Source organism: Rhinatrema bivittatum, chromosome 9 (genome assembly GCF_901001135.1).
Source record: "Rhinatrema bivittatum chromosome 9, aRhiBiv1.1, whole genome shotgun sequence".
Taxonomy (NCBI): domain Eukaryota; kingdom Metazoa; phylum Chordata; class Amphibia; order Gymnophiona; family Rhinatrematidae; genus Rhinatrema; species Rhinatrema bivittatum.
This window is the reverse complement of record NC_042623.1, coordinates 34,039,914-34,060,701: the sequence shown is the minus strand read 5'-3', so window position 1 is coordinate 34,060,701 and position 20,788 is coordinate 34,039,914. Positions and strand designations below refer to the sequence as shown.

The window sequence follows — 20,788 nt, the reverse complement described above, 5'->3', positions numbered from 1 at the left end:
ACACTAAGGAAAACGAAATTATCAGGTAAGTAATTTCTCCATTACCTTTTTTGGTTTAAGCTTTAACTATGTACCTTTTGCTTATTTAGGAGGAAGAGTAGTCAATTGGTTAGAACAGTAGCTAGAGAACCAAGGAAATCAGGGTTCAAATCAGTCTTCTCCCACTGCCCTTCCATATGACCTTAGACAACTCAATTTTTTTACCATTATCTCAAGTATCCATTTGTGCTGTAAGCTCTTTGGGGCAGGAGCTTATCATACCTGAATACTTACCATTGTATAGTACTTCATACATGCAGTAGTGCTATAAAATGTTACGTATTTGCATATTATATAGCTTTAAGAAATATTATTATAAAAGTCACTTCACCCTCCATTGCCTCAGATACAAATATAGAGCCAGATTCATTAAGGCTTTTCTCCCATTTTGTGTCTATGGGAAAAACCCTTAGTGAATTAGGGCCTTAGGTTGTGAGTCCAGTGAGGACAGGGAAATACCTACAGTACCCAAATATATATTTGTTTTTAATCTGATTTTATATTCTGCTTTCTGGCACTTCAAAGCAGATAACTACAGCACCTGAATGTAATTTCCCTGTCCCCAGAGGGCTCACAATCTAAGTTTGTACCTGAGGCAATGGAGGGTAAAATGATTTGCCCAAGATGACAAAGGAATGGGGGTAACCTGCACGGAGTGGCAGTTACTACCTTGGGAAGCTTGCTGGGCAGACTAGATGGACCATTTTGGTCTTTTTCTGCCTTCATTACTGTTACTATGAGTGGCAGTGGGATTTGAACCCTGGTCTTGCTGGTTCATAGCCTGCTGCTCTAGACTACTCCTCCACTGCTGCTCTGAAGTGCCTGAAAAAGCAGAATACTTAGATAAAAATAAGTATTCTAGAAAGAGGTAGAAAATAAAATTAAACCTGCCCCCTTTTTTTTTTAATTAGAACATTATGCTGACTCCCATTCTTCCTCAGCACCCACTCCTGGCACCTTTCCTCACCCCAGTTCTTGTCATTATTATAAACAGGAGATGAGGAGGCATGAAGAGATAAATAGCTTTATAGAATCCTAGCAAGTAACCTCAACTACCAAGGCTTTAAGACCAGGAGTGAACAAACTGGGGGGCTTGAACAATCTTGAAAGGGTACACACTGGCTGCCCAATCAAGAAAGAAAAAATGGCTAAGATGTCAAGTCATGGTGCTTTATGAGAGCTCATAGCAACTCTGGTCATTAACACACAAAGCTAACATGAAACAGTATTAACATTCTTTATAATACACAAAATACCACTGTTCTTCAATAATTTATTAAAAAAAAAAAATATCCATGGCTTTTGGCTTTAGAAGAGCAGAGAGGAAGAGACATACAATTACTGTACAGTTATGAAGTGTTCTAAAATAGTTCCATATGTACAGAGAAGCAACAGCTTAGACCAACATATCTGCTAGTTTTAGATTTTTTTTTTTTAATTACAAGTGACACAATCAAAGGCTTGAGTGGGCAGTCTGTCAGAGACAGGGCAAAATGGAGTTTCTGTACAAGAGAAGGGAGGGAGGGAAGCAGTCTCTAAGACAGCCATTATTAGATAAGGAGGCAGGATAAGGGAGCAGTCTCTGCCTTTGAGACAGTGTCATATTATGGCAAGAGGCATCCAAGTTCTCCACATCACTTGTCTGAAATGGAGGGCGCTGTGTAAGTTTTAAATCTGTTATGAGCCCGCTGTCTGCTGAGGAGCCTGAGTGCCATCGTGTCCACAGATTCATGCAGTCCTGGTTTCTGGGCTATTTCCACTGTGTAATCATTGGCCTGTAGAGGGTAAAAGGCAGTCCAATAAATATATTAATTCTATCCTTAAGCCTTTCATGAAAGTAATCTCTCCTCTTTTAAACAGAAATACATAGTACTACCATTATTTTCCTCCCCTTTCACATCCGTTTTCAAATATTGCAACACGCTTCTAGGATGGAGCGGAAAGGATGCAGTTTTCCAAATGGGAATTCTGTCTTACTTGTCAAATATTGTTCTGCTATTTCTCCCACCCATCTGAGCCTCAGGCTATACCTTTTAGAGCTGCAGGTTTAGAGACCTGCAAAGCTTAGCTGATACATAATGCTGTCACTTCTAATTGCATGGCCTGTTTGCCTCGAGTTAAAAAAAAACTTTCAAAGTCTTGTAACTGAATAATAACTAATAGCGCACATAATTGAAAATGACAAGCTGTCACAAATCCTGAAAACATTTAAGTCATTCAAAGACCTAGGATGTTCCATGTCGCTACATTGCAGATCTTTTCTAGATGAAGTAGATTCTGCTCTTACAAATTCCAGAACTTCTTTCTACACTGCTTTGTATGCCTCTGAAATACAGTTTTTCACCCATCCCAAGATAAATTAGGAATAGGAGATCTAGTGCCCAAATTTATAAAGAAAAATGACAAGGGAACCTCCATAAGATACCAAAGCTCCAACCCCATCAATTTTAACCTCCTCCCTATGCCTACCTAGTCCTTATAAGCCACACCTTGGATCTATATATTCCATTATGGAAAAAACAAGTTGGAAAGGCTATACACCCATGGAGTGTACAAAAGAGGCTGGCAGTTCACCCCTCCCCACAAACAGTCTTTCTGGGTTACCCATCTCCCTATGGCCAACTGCAGGGTTCAGAGGTACAGAATCTATAGCACCCTGTAGTGGTAGCTGTCCCTGGCCCTCTCAACTGCTCACTCTACGAGTACTGACCACCTAACCATAGAACCTTCTACCATCTCATGCAGACACCTGTGTTTGCATGCCAGCTCATGCCTTCTGGCCCTGGCCCACCTTACGCATGGGGCCGATTGCTAGCTCCAGGATTCCAGTTACTGGCACAGACATTGCCCACCATAGCACCTCCTCGATTGGCTCATGTAGATGCCTGCATCTGTCCAGTGGATCTATAGCCAGTTGTTTTCAAGATGGCCATAAGATGTATTTGCATATACTGCCTACTCTGCATGCAAATACATTTCATACATATTCATAGTGGATATCTTGAAGTCTGATTTGAGAAAGCAGAGTTGCCTACCTGTAACAGATGTTCTCTGAGGACAGCAGGATGTTAGTTCTCACACATAGATGACATCTTCAGATGGAGCCCTGATGCAAAAAATGTATTTCAAAGTTTCTAGAACTTTGATTCAGCACACTAAGCATGCCCTATGCCACATGTCCACACAAGATCCCACTCCACTCTTGTATCATAGAATTATGATTAAAATAAAAATGAGGAGAAACCCAACACTGTGGGGTGGTGGGCAGGTTTCGTGTGGACTACCTTCCTGCTGTCCTCAGAGAACACCTGTTACAAGTACAAAATAAAATTCATATAAAAATAAGTAAAATATGACAAAAATAAAAAGTTATCTAAAATAAAACTTTTCTCTGCTCCTAGTTGTACTTTTCCCTGTTTTATTGTAACTGTAATTGTTTTCGTTCAGCACCTTTTATTTATTTCTTTTACTGTAAGTTTTATCACTCCCCCTGTTTATTGTAAACCGGCATGATGTGATACTCTCACGAATGCCGGTATAGAAAAAACTAAAATAAATAAAATAAATAAAAAAATATCTAAAAAATAAAATATCTAAAAATATTTGTTGTAAAAAGACAAAAAGAACACTTCTGACCATTATTTACTGCTAAAACCACTGCATTAAAGTGTCACAAGCATTTCTGACTGCTAAACATTTTTCAAAATTAAGTTTCATAGACACAATTGCTCCCCCCCCCCAAAAAAAACCCAACAAAAAAAAACCCAGCCAATCTAACATAAGGAACAAAGCCAGGAGCATACTGCATTCATTTAAACCTCTTCCTCCTGTGCTTGTTTGCACTTGGTCTTTCTGTATGAAAGGCAGAAATCTTTGCCATCACCTGAATGGCTCATCTCAACATCCCCTGCCTCATGACTGCAGTAATGACCAAATCTGGGCTCCACCATTTCAGAGCTCTCACATATGGCTTTTCCCATTACTGCACGGGCACTGTCATGCCACAGAGTAAGATAACCACCACAGCGGGATGGAAGGAGGAGGAAAATATGGGAATCAAAAAGTAGACACGGGGCATAAAACAGAAGGGCAGAAAGGGAGCAGTCATTGCAAAGTCAAGCAAAGCAATAACAAAAATGGAAAGTGCATATGACAGGTGACAGTTGACTTGAACATGTACATAAAAGTCAACAAAAGAAGGTTATTATATGGTATATTTAATAGTGGGAAGTGAAGAAAAGGAAAATGAAAGAGTTGACATTGGGAGAGGTACACGAAGTACGTAAAACAGCTGACACTGGAAGTAAACATATGAAGAAAATGACAATAAGAGCAGGGGCGAGTGAGGGGGCTAACAGAGCAGGCAGTATGTAGGAGATGAAGCAGGCAATGGAAGGGATACATAAGGTGTCTGACGGAATGGGTAATGGAGCACACATTGTGGGGAGTTGTAGAAAGACAATGAAGTAGGCAGCAAGAGGGATCCACTAAGCAGGTGATGGAGGAGGCAGCAAGGAGCATCTGGGAAAGGTAACAGTTGACACACGAAGTAGATAAGATGGCATTTGATGGTGGTGAAGTAGGAAGGATGCATGAGAGAGACAGCAGAGCTAGCAATCAGAAAGTAAAATGAGAAATCATGAAAAAATTACAAAACATTTCTAAGATAAAAGAAATGCACGCATAGATATGCCTCTGGCAGGTAGGGAATTCACATCTACTGCTGCAATACTCACCAACTGTAGGGATGCCAACATGTAACGGCACACTTCATATGCCTGCTTCCCTACCATCAGACTGGCAAAGGTGCGCCATTCTCCAATGCTGCCATACACATCCACAAGGCGGTCTCCATAATCATGTATATCAAATGCCCCTCTTTCTTCCTAGGTGAGGAAAGGAGAAAAGAAACATCTTAGCCTGAAGCAGAAATCCAGAGGGCACAGTATAAGATTATATGAGGCTTTTAGGAATGGAGGAACAGGGTCCTCAAAAGAGGAAAATAAGCATTATATGAAGCTCTTAAAAATGGAAGCATATTGTACTCCTAGAGAGGAGAGGGAATATTATAGGTGGATCAATGCCAAGTCCAAGTCTGAGGGTTTCAATTTGATTCCATTCCTTCACCGCTGAGTGGAGCTCAGATTAAACCTCAGCTGTACTTCAGTGCAGTTCAAGTCTTACAAAAACTGAGCAATTGCTGCACATAACTGCTCAATTCTATTGATTTTATGGCTCCGCTTGAATTTAACTGGTGCTGAATTCCTTGTGATGGATGACCCTTTCAAGAATGCTCTCAGAGAAGCCAGTTTCTGAGCTCAGTTACAAATGTCTTATAGTCTCCAGATGTAAGTTCAGAGCTCCAACAGGAATAATAAAGCCTCGGAGAAAAAAAGCCTCAAAACTGCATTTAACTTCCCTCATTCTCCTTCATCGTACACTATATTCCACAGTAAGTCTTGAACTCACCACTAGCAGTTCTCACACTGGGGAGTGGGACCCTTGGGACAGAGTAGAATGGAACATAAGAACAGGAAGGGAGGAATGCACAGGGGTTGAGAGATGGGAAAATTGGGTTTCTTACTTGCTAGATTTCTACAAGTCCAGTCCAGATACATGGGATTTTTCTCTCGTACCAGCAGATGGAGACAGAGAATGAAAGCTTTGCTAGAAACAGCCTACATAAGGAGCCATGCCACCTGCATTTCAGCATTACTTTATCAAAGCTAACCCAACAAGTAACCCCAAATAAACAGGAGTGATAAACTCTTAGGTGAATCCTCAAAAAGACCTGACCCCTTTAATAGAGGGAGTTTGAGAACCAGAAGGAAAAACATTCAATGGCTGTGAGAAACTCGGAATGGTATATACACATAGAAGAGCAGATTACAGGTCAACCGAGTGAGAGTCTGGATTGATCTGGTAGGACTCAAGGAAAGAAAATTAGCAAGTAAGAAACCCAATTTTTCTTCCTTATTGTCCACAAAACCAGTCCAGATGCATGGGATGTACCCAAGCCACCCCTAACCTGAGAGGGAACCTTAAAGAACTTCTCTCAAGATGCTTGCTCCCAAATGAGGCTGTGGCCTAGCTTGCACATCCAACTGATAATGCTTGGAGAAGGAATGTAAAGGCAACCAACTTGCTGCTTTACAAATATCCTGTGGCAAAGACCAACTAGTACTCAACCTAAGAGGCTGCCTGAACCCTCAGTGAATGTGCCCTGACCCCTCAGGAACCAGACCACTGCAAACATACGAAGAAGCAATTGTCTCCTTAACCATCTAACAAAAGAAGTCTTAGATGATTCTCCTCTTTCTTGTGACCCCTTAATAGAACAAAGAAATGGTCTGATATTCAAAAAGCATTTGTCACCTTTAGATACCTTAAAAGCCATTTACGTACATCCAGCACATGGAGCTCATTTCACCTATCTCCAGAATCTGACTTCTTGAAGGATGGCAGTTCCACTGTTTGATCCAAATGGAATGCGGAGACTACCTTAGAAAACAGAGATGGAACTACGCAAATTGAAACCCCATCTTCCAAAAATTTAAAGAAATGGATCTCTACATGACAAGGCCTGCCAAACAGATCACTACTAGAAATGTTATCTTCAATGTAAGGTCCTTCAAAGAAGTATCTTTGGTGGTCTCAAAAGGACATTTGCCCAAAGTTCTCAATAATACCAAATTGAGATTGTAAGAAGGTATTAATCTCCTGACAAGAGGCCGAAGATGCTTTACTCCCTTTAAAAACTTTGCTACATCTAGGTGTGATGCTAAGGAGAGCCTTTGCACTTTCCCTTTATAACACAAGTGCTGCCACTTGCACTTTGAGCAAATTTAGTGCAAAGCCCCTCTGCAAACCCTTCTGCGAGAGGGAAAGAATTTCTGGGACAGAGGCCTTGAATGGGAAATTCTTGTCTTCATACACCATGTCTCTATACATTCCAAGAACATGGACAAGAACTAAGGCTGTTAATCCCTTTCTATCTTGAAGGAAGGTGGAAACCACTTCCTCCACATAACCAGTACTCCTTAGCCTTCTTTGTTCAAGAACCAAGACGCAAGACAGAAGTGAGCCACCTGTTTCAAGAAAACCAATCTTTAATGTAGTAAATCTCAAAATTGACTGAACCTCAATGGCTCCTTTGTGCTGAGCCTTACCAGGTCAGCGAACTAAGGCTGCCTGGGCCACTTCGGGGTTATAAGAAACACTATTCTCTGGATAGCCCTTCTTTATCAGTAGCCAAGTAGATCCTCCTGAGGCCAGGACTGTGATAGGGTGTCTAGGCCTGCTAAACCCAGTTGCCTTTTCAGACTGAAAAACCAAAGTCACATGGCATTCTTTGTCATTGCCATCAGACTCATCCGAGGCTCTCCACACTTAGACAGGATCATGGAGGAAACTATGTCTGACAGCTCCCATTCCAAAAGATCCAACATGTGCCTGCTTAAGAAATCCATCTAGATATTCTCCACTCTAGCAATGTACAACGTCAAAAGGGTCTTCAGATGAGTTTCTGCCCAGTGGAATAAGAGGCTCACCTCCAATGATGCTGGATTTTTGGCCCTCCCTTGCCAGTTTATATACACCACTACCGTAGCATTGTTTGATAACACTCTCAATGCTCTCCCTTTGACCAGAGGGAGAAACTCCAGCAAGACTCTTCTGATTAGCCTCATTTCCAAATGACTGATGGACCATGTTGCTTCCGAAATACTCCAATGACCTTTAGCTGTGTGTCCATAGCAGTGAGCCCCCCAGCCACTCATTCATGGTTACTACTGTTCATTAAGGAATCTCCAAATCCACCCCTTTGGATAGATTTTGAACAGAGATCTACCAAGCTAGGCTGTGCCTGGTTTTCGCCAGAAAGGGTAGCCTGATCTCATAGTCCTGAGAATTCCACTGCGAGGGGAGAGTTCCCTGCAATGGTCATTTGTGTGCTCCTGCCCATCAGGGGCGTAGGGTGACTTCTGATGCACCACCAACTTCAGAAAACTTGCTGCTGCCATATGATGAACTCTCTGAGCTGTCTTCCCAGCCTGACATCATCAATAAAAGTCAGGCTCAAAATGTCTCCTTGACATACTAACACAGGCAACATTGAGCTTGCCTTTGATGATGATGTCAGGCTGTGGGAGGTAGTTCAGAGTGTTGGCAGCTCAGCGCAGGAGCAGTGCTTTACTTTATCGATAACTGATACTGGAAGATAGGCACAGCTCATGGCAATCTGCGGCCTGAGGTGAGGGATAGGATAGGATGAGATGCCCTCCCCCCACTGCCTCTACCCCTGCTAAGGTACCCAAAAGGGTACCTCATACAAAAGACAGGCCCACACCAACTCATCATACAAAAGAAAATTCAAGTTCTCATGACACCTTAGTAATAGCCACACAAATACCTTTCACTGCCAAAAGCTTTTTGAAGCAACAGCTGGAAATGTTTGATTGTCATGGATTAGTGGAGAGGAGGTGGAGGGGAGCAGGTAACATACAAACTTTCTCCTCTCTCACATATGCACAAAAACCTTCTACCCTCTCTTTTTCTTACTCGTTTCTTCCATTTCTTCATTCCCCCTTTCCTCTTACTCACTCCCTCTTGCCTTCCCTCTCAGTCATTCACTCCTCCCCTTCCCTCTCCTCTCAGTCACTCACCCCTTCCTGTCACTCACCCCATACTTTCCTCTCAGTCACTCACCCCCCTTTCCTTCCTTCTCAGTCACTCAACCCCTCCCTCCCACTCACCACTGCACAGGGTCTCTTTTCACTGGGGAAGGATGGGAATCCCTCTCTAGGGCATCACCTCAGGGTACTGCTGCTCAGGCCCAGTGCTAGCTTTTTTGCTGCTCTTTGTGAACAATTACTAAGCTGTCCCCTCTTTATTCTGTTTTTTTAAATGTTTAATTTGAATTATTTTTCTAATCAGGGCCAGTGCAAGGGTATTAGACACCCTAAGGGAATCTTACAGCTTTGTGTCTGGCCCTCTCCACATATAATTTAAAATTATGCATCTATAACACAAGATTTTACAGGAAAAAGGACACTCAAAGTACAATTTTTTTGAAGTAAAAATATCACAACATGTATATTGTATTTACATGCACTGTTGTGGTGTCAACCAGAAAACCTTCATAAAAGTTAAAAAGATGTTTGGAACACATATGATAGGACTATTTGTAAAATATAGTAGGTGTGGGCTTGGTCCTCAGAAATCCATGAGCAAACTAAATTACAATTACAATATAATAAACCTCCCATTCCAAAACAGCACTAACTGCCAGAACTCAATTACAACCCTAACTATGAAAAGGCAGCATTTCAATTATTACAGCAGGTCCCTAAAGCACCAATTTACCTCCTATTAGGAAAACAAACAAGCCAAGTTGCTATAGATCCCTACATAGAAACAACGTTAGCAGAATACTGAACCTCACTCACATATGCAATATGCAAGAACACACAGACCCTCACCAAATACAGAATAAAGTGACCATCAAGTATAAATGGAAAAGTGCATACAAAACCTTAACTAGAAACCGCAAGTCAGACTGTATGTAATGCACCAATGGAAAAACAGAAACCACCATTCCTCAGAAAACATCAAGCAATGAAATCAAGAAAAATAAAGCATCAATCATTATAATACAACCATACTCATAAAAAGAATTATTTCAAAACAGCTGAACAGAATAACATCCAATAATTAAAAACTCATAATATATATTTTTTTAATTTCCCAAATACCAATAAAATATTTTAAAACATCATTCAGATCAAATAACATCTGATTAATTAAAATCAATAAGAACAAAAAAAAAAAAAATCATTCACTCTCCATACCTGGGAACATTTGACTTCCAGTCACTGTGAGATTGTCATGGATTAGTGGGAGGAGAAAGGTGATGCACAAACTTTCTCCTCTCTCATATACACACATGTTCATTCTCATGCTGACATACACATATACACTGGCTCCCTCCCTCTGGTACCTCAGGCACATGCATGCATGCACATACACACACACACCAAACATACACACCAGCTCTCTCGCTCTCAGGCACACACACACACACGCTGGCTCCATCTCTCTCAGGCATGCATGCACACACACGCTGGCTCCCTCTTTCTCAGGCACACACACACACACTGGCTCCCCTCTCTCTCAGACAGACAGACACACACACAGACTGGGTCCATCTCTCTCAGGTATGCACGCACACACGTTGGCTCCCTCTCTCTCAGGTGCACATACGGGCTTCCTCTCTCTTAGGCACACATACACACACACTGGCCCCCTCTCTCTCCGGCGCGCGCACGCACACACACAGGCTCCCTCCCTCTCAGTCATGCACAAACACTGGCTCCTCCTCTTTCAGGCACGCAGACACACACTGGCTCCCTCTTTCTCAGGCAGACACACATACACACACGCTGGCTCCCTCTCTCAGGTACACTGGCTCCCGCTATCTCAAGCACACACACACATCCTCACACAGGCTCTCTTTTCGCACACATACCCACATACAAGCTCCATCTCTCTCTTGCAAACACACACTTACACAGACTCCTCCCTTCACTTGGGCTCTCTCTCTCACTCACAAAAACACACTCTCACAAAATCCCTCTCACACACATCCTCAATCAGGCTCCAAATCACAGACATACATACACAGTGCCTCTGTCGTCTTCAGCCGCAAGTGGGATGGGGGTCTGCACACGGCCTACTGAGCCTCCCTCGACTTCACCTGCGAGAGAGATGAATTCCCAGCCACTGGGGACTCCATTATTTTCAGCCGTGAGCGGGATGGGCTCCGCTTGCAGCCACCAGGCCTCCATAGTCTTCAGCCGAGAATGGGATGGGCTCCACTCGTAGCGCACCCAGCATCTCCAAATACTACGCAGTAGAGGAATTCTGCATTTTGCAGCAGTAGAGCAGAATTCCCCCGGGAGTAAAGTGGTGGTGCACTGCACACCCCTTTCTAAAGCTGGTGCTGCCTGTGCACCATTGTGTAATATAGACACTATGCCCCTGCTGTCCATCACATTAAGTTACTCCCGGGGGAATTCTGCGCTACTGCAGGGTGCAGAATTTGTGCAGAATTCCCCTCCTTCGCAAAAGTTTCTTTTGTTGCGCAGAATTTTAAGATGCCAGGCGGACCGTAAGCGAAGCCCATCTCGCTCTCAGCTGAAGATGAAGGAGGCCCCTATGGACCACGATTGGAGCACATCCCGCTCACAGTTGAAGATGGAGGAGGTCTGGCGGGCTGCAATTGGAGCCCATCCTGCTCACAGCCGAAGCTGGAGGCCTGGAAGGCGGCGAGTGGAATCCATCCCGCTCATGGCCAAAGTTGAGGGAAGCCTGGTGGACCGCGAGCGGAGCCCATTCTGCTCATGACTGAAGACAAAGGTGGTGCCGGTGGGCTGTGAACAGAGTCCATCTCATTCGCGGCCAAAGTTCAGGGAGACTGAGGGTGGGCTTCAAGTGTAGCCCATCCTGCTCACGACTGGAGTGGAAGGAGGCTTAGCGGACCACGAGTATAGGACATCCCGCTCATGGCTGAAGAAAGCCCCAGTGGGCCACGAGCAGAGCCCATCCTGCTCATAACAGAATTAGAGAGAGAGAGAGAGAGAGAGAGAGATTTGGAGCCTGAGTTCCTGAGTGAGGGTGTGTGAATATGTAAGAGGGAGCTCGTGTGAAGGTGTGTCTGTGTGCAGGGGTGTATTAATGTGTAAGAGAGAGGAGGAGCCTGTGTGTATGCATATTTACCAAAGAGAGATGGAGCCTATGTAAGGGGAGAGGAGTGTGTGCACAAGAGAGGGAGCCTGTATAAGGGTAAGTGTGTGAGTTTGTGTATATATGCGAGAGAGAGAGAGAGAGAGAGAGGGAGTTTGGGTATGTATGTATGTGAGAGACAGAGAGAGAGAAGGAGCCTGTTTGAGGGTGAGTGTTTGAGAGAAGGACAGAGGGAGCCTGTATTGGGGGGGGGGGCTGAGAGAGAGCACGAGTGCTTGGATGAAGGGGTGTGTTTCAGAGAGGGGACAGAGGGAACCTGTTTGAGGTAGCCTGTGTGACAATAAGTGGGTGTGTGAAAGAGGAAAAGAGCCTGTGTGGGGGTGTATGTGTGAGAGGGAGTGTGTGCGTGGGGGGGGGTGTACAGAGGGAGCCAGTGTGAAAGGCTGTATGAGAATGGTCAAACTGTAGGAGTGGATGGCACAGGGTGGGAATAGTGGAAGGGGTTGAGCCTGGAAGGGGAGGAGAGAGATAGTGAAAAGCGGAGAAGTTAGAGCCTGGGATGACAGAGTGAAAGGGGTCTGGCTAGGGGAGTAGGGAGAGAGTGGAAGGGACACTCCAACAGTGTACTTCTGGGGGAATTCCGCTCAAAATATTTAAAACTCTGCATTTTTTTAATAAAGCAGAGTTGCTTTCCTGCAACAGGTGTTCTCAGAGGATAGCAGGATGTTAGAGCATCGGGCTCATCTGATGATGTCATTCATGTGAGGACTAATAGAATGAGCCTTGATATGACTCCCAAGATGCAGTCCCGCTTGGGCATAACAGAAGGAGATGCAATCTGCTAGCCAATTAGATATTGTCTGTTTGGCAACACCCAATCTATTTCTATCAAAAAATAAATAAATAAAAAGTTGGGTGGACTATCTATGGGCTTCTGTCCACTTCGGGTTCGCTTGAAGTCCAAACACTGCAGTGCTCATTCGCCTTGGTACGAATGGGGCCTGGGAAACACAATTGGCAGGACAATTGACTGGTTAAGATGAAAATCCGTTACCACCTTAGGCAGGAATTTAAGGTGCGTATGCAAGACGACCCTGTCATGATAGAACTTAGTATAAGGTGGATAAGTCACTAAGGCCTGGAGCTCACTGACCCTGTGCACTAAAGTGACCGCCAACAAAAATATGACCTTCCAGGTCAGGTACTTCAGATCACAGGTGTTCAGTGGCTCAAAAGGAGCTTTCATCAGCTGAGCTAACACCACACTGAGGGCCCAAGACACAGCGGGACGCCTTAGGGGAGGCTTCAACTGAAGCAGGCCCCGCATGAAACATACAACTATAGGCTACTCAGAGATGGGCATACTATCTACACTGAGGTGGTAAGCACCAGTCACACTAAGATGAACTCTAACGGAGTTGGTTTTAAGCCAGCTTTCAATAGGTGTAGAAGATAGTCAAGCAGTTTTTGTGTGGGGCAGGAGAATTGATCTAGGGCCTTCTGCTCACACCACACAAAAAACCTCCTCCACTTCAGTCCATAGGACTTTCTAGTGGAAGGCTTTCTGCAAGCCACCAGGACCTGAGACACATCCTCTGAAAGATCAAGTGGCTTCAGCATTAACCTCTCAACATCCAGGCTGTGAGCGACAGGGTCTGGAGGTTGGGATGCCGTAGCCTACCTTGATCTTTTGTGATGAGATCTGGGGAAGTCCCTAGACTGATCGGTTTCTGGATGGACAACTCCTGCAGAGTGGAAACCAGACCTGTCTCTGCCAATGAGGGGCTATGAGGATCATAGCCCCTCATTGGCAGATCATAGCCCCTCTGTCCTCGTGAAGCTTCAAGAGAGTCTTCGCCATTAAGGGAATCGGAGGATACACATATAGCATGGACACCCCGATGACAGGCAAGGGTGTTTGAGGCTGGTTTCCAGCTGATCTGTACAGGGTGCAAAACAGAGACACCTTTCTGTTGCAGGGAAACCAAACAGATCTAGGTCTGGGCTTCCCCAGAGGCAGAAAATCCAATTCCCTACCCCCCTGGTCCAGGGACCACTTGTGGGGTCTGAAAGCTCAACTCAGCCTGTCCACTACCATGTTCTCCGTTCCAGCCAGGTACATGGCCCTCAGCACCATTCTGTGGGACAGGGCCCAAGACCAGATCTGGACCGCTTCCTGACACAGGAGGTATGATCCCGTGCCTCTCTGCTTATTGACATACCATATGGCTACTTGGTTGTCAGTCTGGGTCAGGGCAACTTTGTTGGACAGCTGATCTCTGAAAGCCCATAGCGCATACCTGATCACCTGAAGCTCCAGGAAGTTGATCTAACAAGAACGTTCCTGAGTGGACCACAGTCCCTGGGTGCCGAGCCCATCTACATGAGCTCCCCACCCCAGGGTAGATGCATCTATGTTTAGCACAATTTGAGGAAGGAGACTCTGAAAGGAAATCCCCCGTTTCAGATTGGAAATTACCTTCTACCAGGATAAAGAGTCCCTGAGAAGCAGGATGACTTAGATGCAATCCTGGAGGCTCTGAGTGGCCTGGTGCCACTGTGCCCTCAGGATCCTCTGTGCTATGCACATGTGTAAGTGTGCCAAGGGAGTGACATGGACAGTCGCAGCCATATGGCCCAACATTCTTAACATGTGCCAGGCTGATATCTTTTGGCTCTGTTGCACCTCTGGAGCGGCAGAAAGGCCCTGGCCTGAACCATGTCTATCTAGGCTCCGATGAAGTCTAATTGAGGTGATGGTCTGAGATAGGACTTTGGGTAGTTGAGAACAAACCCTAGTGACTCCAACACCTGAATGGCCAAGTGCATGGACCGGGTAGCTCCTGCCTGAGACGTACTCTTGACCAGCCAATTGTCCAGATACGGGAAATCATGCACTCCCAGTCTGTGGAGGTGTGCTGCCACCATGGCCAGGCATTTTGTGAAGACCCATGCGACAGATGTGAGCCCGAATGGCAACACCCAGTACTGGAAGTGCTGTTTTCCCAGCAGAATTCGGAGATACTTTCTGTGACCGGGGAAGATCTCGATATGAGTGTACGTGTCCTTTTTTTCTGCGGAGCGGTGAGCCTCACAGTTTGAGCAAAAAAAATTTGGCATTTTGTCTTGTGGAAAACTTTGATTTTTGCGGTTTTTCACAATCTTTTTCCTTTGGTCCGTATGCAGGGTCCCTCTTGGTGCCTCCCCGTAGTGCCCCGTCAGGGTTTTTGGCATTTGGCAAGTTTTTTTTTGTAATTGGTTCCCCCCATGGTGGTGGTGCCTCAGTGCCCATTGTTCATAGATATCCACTGCCATCATTCAGTCTTTTCCCCATTTGTTTTAGACCCATCATGGCCACGTCTGATTTCCGCCAAAGTCCCCAATGCCCGAGGACCATGTCGATCACCGATCCTCATGATGTTTGCATCCTCTGTTTGGGGGCATCGCATGATGTCTTGAGTTGCTGCTTGTGCTCCCAGATGGCCCCAAAGGGATATCTGCTTTGACTCAACAAGATGGACTACCTCTTTGGGTCGAAGAAGTCAGACTTCGGAATCAGCAGCAACGGCACCAGAAGACCTTGCAGCTGCACCAATGGACACCACACCATTGACATCGGTGGGACCATCAGTTCCATCAAGGTCACCGGTGGATAGGGGCGCCAGAGACTGACCGTTGTCTATCTCCTCCAGGCCAAAGATGCCGGGGTGATCGTCCTCAACCTCGGCCCTGGGAAAAGACTGGGCCAAGCATCATGGAAAAACTAAGACGCATCGGCACTGGTCCCCATCAATACACAGGGAAGCATTGGCTTTAGCTGCTATGCCCCCAAAGTGACCCCGTGGCAAGGAGCGCTCAACCTCCACCGGTCCTGGTGCCACTTGACTATCCCCCTCACGGGTCCAAAGAAGATCTGGCCGCGTCTCCTTCCTCCCATTCAGTGTTGGCATCGGCAACATTTGAGGAGGAGCTGAAGTGTCAAGACCAGCTAGCAGTGGAGCGAGAGCTGCAGGGCTTTGGTCCCTTGGCACAGACGCTGGTGCTGCCCATCCTCGTACCACTTCTGGAGCTCAATGTGCTCATCTGTCCCTTAACGACCCAGCTGGTGCCCAGCGAGGAACCAAGGACTCCACCTACCAATACAGTGGTCATTGCAGGTTCCTCCTCCAAGGAAGCTCGGCCAAGGCCTGTAGTCCCTGTCCAGTTCCATTGGTGCCTGCAACTCTGGACATTGGCTGAGCACTTAGGGCCCATCCCCGGTGGTATACAGTGAGGATGAGGGCTCCTGTGAGCCCTGGGGGGGATGATCAGACAGAGTCCTCCTTTGAGGTTTCAGATGGTCTCTCGTCAGAACCTTCTCCTCCAGAGGAGTGAAGGAGGTCTCTGTCTGAGGACTTAACCTTCGCACTTTTTGTGAGGGTGATGGCGGAGGCCATCACATTCCAACTTTTGACTGAAGACGACACCAGGCACAAAATGCTTGAGGTTCTTCAGTTTGTGGAGCCTCCTAAGGAGACTGTGGCAGTCCCAATGCTCATGCTCAATTTAAAAAATCCCTGTTTGTGGATATTTTATTTACTATAGCTAATCCCCTCTTGTCCTTACCTGTGTTGGTTAAAGAACTAGATAAATTTGAAAAAGTTTCAGGGTTTAAGATTAATATAAGCAAGTCAGAATTGCTAAATATATCCCTAGATGAAACTCAAATACGTCAGGAGAAATTTCCTTTTAAGTGGGCAAAACAGGGCATTCAATATTTGGGAGTTCAGGTAGGGGTGGATTGGAGGCAATTGTTTGAAATGAATTATATTCCTTAAATGGAGAAAACAGCTAGAGACTTGGATCTATGGTCCCAATATAATTTCTCATGGTTAGGATGGATTGCATCTATTAAAATGACAATATTACCTAGATGGATTTATCTTTTTCACACACTCCCTATTGAGATTCCGCTTAGTTTCTTGCAATTACTTCACAAAAACGTTTTTCATTACATTGGAGGAGAAGGCCTCCAAGGGTGGGAAGAAGCGTGCTTTTCTTGAATAAGACTAAAGGTAGTTTGGCCGTTCCTGATTTTGAGAAATACTATTTACCTGCTCATTTGAGGGCTATTTATTTTTGGTCTTCTAAATCCAACCTAAAGCAGTAGGTGTACCTCAAACAGGCGAATCTATCGCATGGATCACTTTATTCCAGAGTATGAAGCTTGCAGGAGGTGGGTGATTATTGTAAAAGGGTAAATCCTTTTATGGCTTTGACAATTAAGATTTGGTGTAAATGGAGGAAATGGCCGACGGACCACGATATACAGGGTGTTTCAAAAAGATGGACGCATTGTGAAATATATTGCTTTGAAATTGGGTCCATCATTTTGAAACACCCTGTATATTCTCCTATGATGCCACTGGGTGTTTATAGGGCGGGCGGGGGGGACAGTGTATACCTGGCTCTATGAGTGATTTCTGCCGGTGGAACTAGGTGGAGGGTTGCTGCTGCGGCCAATTGTTTGCTAATTCGGAATTGTTAGGATTTGAAGATCTAAAATTGTATTTTGTCTTATCTAAGTCTGAGTATTGTAGATATATATAACTGTCACATTGTTTTTCTCGCTATCCTATTCGGGGGCCAGGTAGTTTGTGAATTCTCTGATTTTGAAAATTTATTTATTTATTTATTTAAGGGTTTTTATATACCGCAGTACGTAAGGAAATACATCACCGCGGTTTACATTAAACAATAACTTAGCAACAGGCTTTACATTGACATTCTTAATAGGTATTAAATAAACTAACATCCATATAACAGTTTTGACGGAAAACAGGCTGAACAGACTGTGGACCATCCAATAAAGTATAACATACCATTAAACTATTGATGTAACTATTAAACCTTAACAAACCAACACAAAAACTGAATAGTATCTAAAACAATACCAGTTCTGAGAGTAGATACAATTTCTATATTGCACCGAAGACATTTCTGTTATTTAAAGCTATTTATTTAAATGTATGTTATCAGCAAATTGCAAAAAAGGGTATAATTTCTAGAATTTATATGATGTTGTTCTCTAAGCAGGCTACTCCATTTAGACATGTTCTAGGATGAGAAACAGGGGGGACTCTTGGTCTGATAAAAAATTGGGAGACATGCTGTACAGCAATAGTTCGATTTCTGCAGATATAGTTGACACTAATTGCAAAATTTTGTTTAGATGGTACATTATGCCCTTAAAGCTACACAAGATTTATTCTAGCCACTCTGATAATTGTTGGAGACAATGTGGACTAGTGGGATTGTTTTATCATATCTGGTGGTCCTGTGCAAAGTTGAGAACTTTTTGGATGTGGATTGAGACGGTGATTAAGGAAATTATTTCTGTGACTATTCCTTTTTATTCTGGGATATATTTTCTCTCTTTGTATCAGAGCGATTGGCCTTATGCAGTGAGGGGATATTTTAGAGGGCTTTAAGATCATGAAAGGTCTTGAAAGAGTAGATGTGAATCGGTTATTTACACTTTCGGATATCAGAAGGACTAGGGGGCATTCCATGAAGTTAGCAAGTAGCACATTTAAGACTAATCGGAGAAAATTCTTTTTCGCTCAACGCACAGTTAAGCTCTGGAATATGTTGCCAGAGGATGTGGTTAGTGCAGTTAGTATAGCTGGGTTAAAAAAAGGTTTGGATAAGTTCTTGGAGAAGTCCATTAACTGCTGTTAATCAAGTTTACTTAGGGAATAGCCACTGCTATTAATTGCATCAGTAGCATGGGATCTTCTTACTGTTTGGGTAATTGCCAGGTTCTTGTGGTCTGGTTTGGCCTCTGTTGGAAACAAGATGCTGGGCTTGATGGATCCTTCGTCTGACCCAGCATGGCAATTTCTTATTTTCTTATGAGGTCTGTGATGAATCATATATTGTGTGCAACACAGAAAGAAGTGGCAGCTCACTGGCAAAGGGGGACATCCCATCACAAACTTCATTTCTTCAGAGGATCTGGACTATACATTACATGAGTTATTTATCAGCCATTAGGAAAGACAAGGTTGCATCTCATGTGTGATATGGAAGCCCTTTCTTCTTTGGTATCTTTATTTTATTTATTTGCTTTTATATACCAACATTCGTTGGCGTACATCACATCGGTTCACATCATAACAGCTGGAATAATATGACTAGAGGTCGTACTATTTTATATTTTAACATTAACTGTGATTGGTACTAAATATATTTTGATTGCGAACTTTAAAACGAACTTTAAAACAAGTGGCAATAAACCTTGGAGGGTGAACATGTAACAAGTAAAACATTTAACAAGAATAACGATAGATGTTAAAGGAAGGTTATTGGAGTGGAGAGTCAATATTGGAGGCCGATTGTACAATGTTTGCAATAGAGAGTCTAAGAAGTAAAGTCTGCAGAGTGGGAAGTTCTTGGTTTAGCTGTGAGCTAAAGGGATATGGGGGAGGGTGCTAGTGGGGAAAGAGGTGGGGGGGAGGTGAGGGGGGGGCGAGGGGGGGGGGGGGGGGAGGGGGGGTTAGGTTGTGTGTTGGTAGGCTTTGAGGAATAGCCATGTTTTCAATTTCTTTTTGAATGTGTGGATGGAGGGTTCCAGTTTGAGTTGGGAGGGAAGCTTGTTCCAGAGGGTGGGGCCCGCTACAGAGAAAGTGCGTTGTCTGGTGGAGGTGAGGTGTGCTAGTTTAGTGTGGGGTATGATAAGTAGGCTCGTGTTTTGAGATCGCAGGTTTTTCTGGCTGTGGTGTAGTTGGGGAGGGTCGTTGGTCCACTTGATATTTTGGTTGTTGACGGTTTTGTGAAGTATGGTGAGAATTTTGTATTGTGATCTGTGTGATATGGGGAGCCAGTGGAGTTCTTTTAGTATTGGGGTGATGTGTGAGGAACGGTTGATGTTTGTGAGAGATCTGGCTGCTGCGTTTTGAAGCAGCTGGAGAGGTTTTAAGGTGGAGGCGGGCAGTCCAAGGAGGAGGGAGTTTCAGTAGTCCAACTTGGATAGTATGAGGGATTGTAGCACTGTGCGGTAATCATAGTGGAAAAGAAGTGGTTTGAGTTTTTTGAGGACTTGTAGTTTGTAGAAGCCCTCTTTGATTGTCATGCTGGTGTGTTTTTTCATGTTGAGATCTGAGTCAAGGGTGAAGCCGAGATCGCTGACCTCATTGGTGAGGGAGGTGTATGGTTGGCTAGAGGAGAAGTCTTTGTTGGTTTTGGTGAGGGTTTGTTTGATATGTGTAGTATTTCAGTTTTTTTGTGGTTAAGGGTGAGGGATATCTGCGAGAGGAGGTTCTTTATTTGGGTGACGAGGGTGTCCCAGAGTGCGATGGTGTTGGTTAAACTTTCTTTGATAGGGAGAAGAATCTGGACATCGTCTGCGTAGATGTAGAAAACGAGGTTCATGCTGGAGAGGAATTTACAGAGCGGGAGCATATATATATTGAACAGGGTTGATGAGAGGGATGATCCTTGTAGAACTCTGTGGGGGAGTGGGTATTGGTCCGATTCACAGTTGAGGTGAACTTTGTAGGATCTGTTGGATAGGTATGATTGAAACCAATTGAGGGTGTTTTCGCTTAGACCGATCTCCACCAGTCATGTCATGAGTATGTCATGGTTTACGGTGTCGAAGGCGGCAGAGATGTCCAGTAGGATGAGGAGGTAAGAGTGACCGGTGTCGATGCTTCTCAGTGCTGTGTCTGTGAGCGATAAGAGGAGAGTCTCGGTGCTTAGGGATTTTCTGAAGCCATGTTGGTTGGGGTACAGGATGTTTTGATTTTCTAGGTGCTCGGATAGTTGGAGGTTCACGTGTTTCTCGATGATCTTGGATATGAAGGAGAGATTTGAAATTGGTCTGTAGTTGGAGAGGTCAGAGGGGTTGAGATGTGGTTTTTTGAGGATGGGTTTAATTATGGCACATTTCAGTGCTTTCGGGAAGATGCCTTGTTCAAGTGAGGTGTTGATTATGTCTGCGATGGGTTTGGCGATGATATCAGGG

The 20,788-nt window shown here is 44.4% G+C and overlaps 1 protein-coding gene across 1 annotated transcript in view; it reads right to left on the bottom strand.

Annotated features, from left to right (window-relative positions):
* Positions 1-1,298: 1,298 nt before the first annotated feature.
* The window catches only part of NCAPH2 (non-SMC condensin II complex subunit H2), a 244,419-nt gene continuing 224,929 nt past the window's right edge, over positions 1,299-20,788 (bottom strand). Inside the window, exons 20-21 of the mRNA XM_029615302.1 lie at positions 4,776-4,925; positions 1,299-1,814 (exon numbers count right to left, since the gene is read on the bottom strand). Coding sequence (XP_029471162.1) covers positions 1,674-1,814; positions 4,776-4,925 — 291 coding nt within the window. The 3' untranslated portion in view covers positions 1,299-1,673. The remainder of the gene's footprint in view (positions 1,815-4,775; positions 4,926-20,788) is intronic.